This window comes from Grampus griseus (genome assembly GCF_964374135.1).
Source record: "Grampus griseus genome assembly, chromosome: 17".
NCBI lineage: Eukaryota > Metazoa > Chordata > Mammalia > Artiodactyla > Delphinidae > Grampus > Grampus griseus.
In genome coordinates this window covers 58,662,997-58,667,918 of record NC_139011.1, presented here as the reverse complement: position 1 = coordinate 58,667,918, position 4,922 = coordinate 58,662,997, and the positions used below count along the sequence as shown (strand labels likewise).

Here is a 4,922-nt window from a genome sequence, read left to right as displayed (position 1 = left end):
GAGGAGGGAGGAAGAGTTCAGTGGTCAGGCAAAGAAAAGGAAGGCTCTATTTCATCCACAGAGTGGCTTTTCTCCTTCTGCTCTCTACCCACCCTCAGGATCAAGGCAAACTCCTTCGGAGCTAGGAGACCCCTTAATTGGCAGAAGGACGACTTTTAAAGCAACGGGAAGGCACTCCTCTCCCCGGAGGCCAAGATTACTGCCTCTGTTCTGGCAGGGGTTTGTTCTAACCTCAAGCACGTGTCTGCTTCCTCACTACACAGAGAAGGAGTCAAATGCAACTAAAGGGTTAAACAAATGCCTTGGAAACCAGACAAGGAAAGACTCCTGGAGCCATGCAGGTGCGGAATTACAGCCTGCAATCGCTCACCAGGCCTCAGATTCCCGGGCTCAGAATTAGCAAGGTTTGGCTTTTCTTGTTTTGCCATTAAAAAAAAAAAAAGAAAAGAAAGAAATTTAATATTCTGTTCCCCCTGCATAGAACTGAGCACACAGTAGATGTCCTCAGTAAATATTTGTTGAACGGTCAACACGGTTTTATAATTTCATCAGAGTTCTCTCCCACCCTGCAACTACCAGTCTGATTTGAGGTTTCTGGTCCATAGATGGCCAGTTTAGGGCCAGATCATCTGACGTAACAGCTAGAGGACTATGTCCCCTTATGGGAGTCACACCAAAGCTCTGCACCATAATGAAGTCACCTTATTCAAAATCACAAACACCAAGAACAATGAGATTATTAAACATAAGAAAACTGATGACCAGGCAAAATGAAAATGAGAGACAATTTATCTCATCTTAGCCAATAGAGGGAATGGCTAAAGTATGTAAGACATATACTGGAGAAGAATTTGTTCTTTTTTATTTAGTCACAACACATCAGTACAACAGAGGTCAAACCCAGTTCAGTGGAGGTTGTTTAAACTACACCTGCTAAAGGAATAAACCTGTAAAATGATGCTTTAATAGCCCAAATCAAATTAAACCAAATAGAAGGCAGCAAAGCCCTTTTAAGTATCTCAATAACCACATTTCCATGCACCAAAAAGGAAAACACAACATAAAAATTTCCAGTGAAAAGAAAATATGGCAGCTCCAGGAAGAATTAGGTTATGCATTTAACAGGTTCCACTGGACTATTCCATTGACCACTTGCACACCATGATCACTTATCCATGTTGACATCTGTGAACTTGAGATCTGTGAACTTAAAAATTCATTGCATTGCTTGGGGCTGGTAAATGCAGACATATTCTACGCAAATCATCTTCTGTCTCTTCCCTGCCAACTCCAAATGGGGACCTCTCCTAACCAAGTCCTGGTAGACGACAGCAATTGGTCATTCAGATTCAGGGGCCCTGACGGTTTGTACATTCACCCTACTGCTGTAGGAAGCAGAGGATTAGCTAGTCTTCTTTCTTGGATAAAGCTGATCATCTGATTTGTCAACGCTTTATTCAGAAATATAAAATTCGATATAGCCCCCCAAAAAAAGAATATCATTTATACAACACCTTAACTGTCAAAATATTAACAAATAGCGTCATGTTAACGTTGAGCATAGTGGTTTGTAAAATTAATTCTAAAAAGAGACTGTATACAAGGAGAAAAACCGACCAAAAATACTAAATGTTAAAATTCCCAAAACTTTGAGGCAAAATGGAATCATTCTTAGACAGATAGGTTTACAAAGTAAATTAGGCACAGTCCAAACCTATCACCAATTTGTTGGTTTATATTCACTATTTCAATTTAACGTATGGAACAAAATTTAACAACTAGTTTTTAAAAACTGCTAATACATGACATGATAAAAAAAAACATTAAAAAAGAAAAAGTGAACCAACAAACCTTTCGTCTTTCAACAAAATTTATCTGAAAGTGTACCTTCTTCCTTTTTATTTTACTGATGACTTTAAGGTGATGTTGGCAACAGCCCAGCTCAGCTGGGATTTTAAGCTTTCCCTTCCCTCATTCTACAGCATCAGTTCTTTAAAAAGCTCCAATCTCCGTCCCCCAAGGTCTATAGGGTTTGCCAAGGTTTGCTGCCTGTGTGGGTGCCGAAGGGCTCAGTGCATTGGGAGAGAGTAAGTGGAAGGAGCCAAAAGAGAAGGGGAAGGCCGACAGGGAGGCCACCGAGGAGAGCAGAGGCGGCGAGAGTTTGGAGGCGGAGGTGACCACGGGGAGCACCGGTCCAAGGCTGCCGCTAGGGGGCGCCCGCAAAGCCGACGCCTCCGGATGTGCCGTGGCCAACCTGCCCTGGTGGTGGGGTTCCGTGGGCGAGGCCGTGGTGCCAGTGTTCCCGTGGCCATTCTGGGGCAGCAACAGGGGGTGCGCGACGTGCGGGTGATGTCCGAAAGCACTCCCCCAGGGAATGTGTCCAAGGCCTGCGTGAGCGCCGCTTGCCGCTTCCCGCTGGGAGGCATAGTTGTTCAGATGTGAGACCAGTCGAACTCGAAGCGGGTCCGTGGCATCTAGTCCTTCAATGATGCTCAGGTAACGGGCGACTTCTGCCAGGCATTCCCGAAACCCCAAACTCCGATAGTCCATAGCAAGGGCGTGCGCGTCAAAATAGCCTGGGGAAACGAACAAAAGAAAAACCTCAGAGCTTTGCTCATTTCCCGCATTTCTTCAATCCCAAAGGCAGCCCTTCCTGGCAAATATCTACATCCTTTTTTAAAAAAAAAACGGCATTCACGGGCTCTTCTGAAAGTCCAAATATTTGGGAGTCGACCAAAATCTTTGCATTAATCAACATGAGAAGTATGTCTTTGCTAATGCAAGTTCAAAGCCCAGTTAGAGACTGCCAAGCAGAAATTGGAATTATACCCTACCGGCAGATGAAACTATGTTCATTCCTTTCATGTTTTCCCTCAACAACAACAAAAAATACATCAAGGACAGAAAAACCACAGAGTAGTGAAATTCATTAGACACACAGATGTAAGTTATCATCATGGAGCTTTTAGGCACTTGGTCCAGAGTAAAGCATTTTTCCGGCTGGAGACAGACACACAGACCTCCTCTGTCTCCCACCTTCCTTTGGGTTTTCTCTACTTAACCACAACAGGTTTCTTTCCTCAACAGTCATGTGGCAGCTTATTCTTTAAGAATCTTGTATATGAAATTAAGAGCATATACTTAAAAAAAATCTTTTTCTCAGAAAGGTTAACAAACAATTGTGGTTTGAGCTACCTGATCAGAGCTGTCACAGCTTCAGGGCACCTCACCCATAATAGGTATTTTCCAAAAGAAGGTGCATACGCTTAATTTGCAGAGGGCTGGGGTGATGAATTCACTGGAGAAAAACCTATGCGCACGTGAAAATACACTGACAGGCAACCCGACACACCACACACCGTTCTCTCCCCACCCCCAAAGCACACAGTAAAAATAAGACAGCGACTGCACCAATCCTGGCCATCGGTGGCTGTTCACTCTTCCCCCACCGGACTAGAGATGTACCTTTCCCTCCTGCAGTGTGCAGCATTTTCAGGTGATCCACCGTCATCTGCAGGATCTCGGCTTTTTCTAGCTTGGCAGATCCCTAGAGAAGAGAACAACAACAACAACAAAAACGGATTTGGCACCAAGTGCTTTTGGGGAACAACTTAAAATATATATGCACATATATGCTGTGTAAACCATAAAAGTACAGACAACAGCAAAATAAATTATCTTCCAAAATATGCTGGACTCTGTATGAATTCATTTCCTCCGCACAAACAACGCAGTTATTTTCCAAGGCACGGGTAAGGTTTAGATTAATGAGGGGAAGAATTCTGAAGGCGTGGATAGCTACACGGAGAGCTCTATCTACTTTCACCATTACCTGCTTCTCAAAAGCACTGGGTACCAGCCTCCTCAGCTCAGACAAACTGTTATTGATCCGATCTCGTCGGCGCTTCTCAATGATCTGTAGAAAGCAGGCAAAACAAAGGGGGACATTTCCATTCCGACTGTAAATTCCAAAGTGAAGAAAGGTGGTTTTTCCCGTTAATTAATAAAACAAAACAACCCCCGCCCCCCCCCCAAAAAAAAGGGTGCACTGTAAAGAGACTCACGCCTCTCCGTCTTTTCCTGGCCAAGATCTGTGAAGATGTAGTTGGGGACATGGAACCTAGAGCCGAACTCAAGTTCCTAAATGGGGGGTGGGGGGGACAGGAATCGCCGTTAAGCGAGAGGAGGTGATCTGAGGGGTCGCCCCCACGCCCTCCCCGTACTCAGATTTTTTTTTTTTTTTGGCAACTTGGTCTTCAAGAGCCTCCGGGGTCTTCACCCGGGGCGGAGGCCTGCCGGAGATGCGCGGAGGTCAGTGCAGGGCGCCGGCGTGCCCCGGGCCCTTGGGCGCTGTCACCGAGGCCAGCCGGCGCTCGCCTCCCGCTCCCGTTCCCGCTCCGCCGCCGCCAACTCACCCATTCTCATCCGCACTCTCCTTTTCCACCTCGATGGTCTCGTCCAGCTCGCTATCGGAGGAGCTGTACTCGGGGTGGGCTCGCTTCATGCTGGCTACGCGGGGTATCCGGGGGAGGGTCGGCGCGGCGGGCAGGGAGGAGTTAACTGCAGCGGCGCCTCTCCGCGCTCGGCTGCTCGCGCTCCGCACACACTGGTCCGGCTCACTCTCTGCCTCCGGTTAAAACTCAACCATCCCTTTCCCACGCTGCGCCCCTTCCCAGGGCCCTGGGGAGGGCGGAGGAGTAGAGGGGGCGGGCAAGGGGGCGGACGGGCGGGGCGTCGGCTCCCGGGCAACAGCCTTCCCTTGGCCAATCCGGCTTCTCGCTCCACTGATTGGCAGCCACTCAGGGGCGGGGTGGGGGCGAGGCCAAGGGCGAGGGCGAAGCCCGCGCCCGCCCTCGGCGCCCGCCCCTGCCCGGCGGCGGTGTGTCGGCTCCACAGGGGCTCTGTCGGGCCTCCGCTGGGGG

General features: G+C 48.1%; 1 protein-coding gene across 1 annotated transcript; it reads right to left on the bottom strand.

Moving 5' to 3' along the window:
- Window positions 1-859: 859 nt before the first annotated feature.
- Window positions 860-4,645, bottom strand: HEY1 (hes related family bHLH transcription factor with YRPW motif 1). The gene is made up of 5 exons (XM_082674469.1): window positions 4,416-4,645; window positions 4,065-4,140; window positions 3,833-3,916; window positions 3,466-3,547; window positions 860-2,576 (listed from the first exon to the last, which is right to left on the bottom strand). The coding sequence occupies exons 1-5, from the start codon at window positions 4,502-4,504 to the stop codon at window positions 1,993-1,995; spliced, it is 915 nt and encodes a 304-aa protein (XP_082530595.1). The 5' UTR covers window positions 4,505-4,645; the 3' UTR covers window positions 860-1,992.
- Window positions 4,646-4,922: the final 277 nt, after the last annotated feature.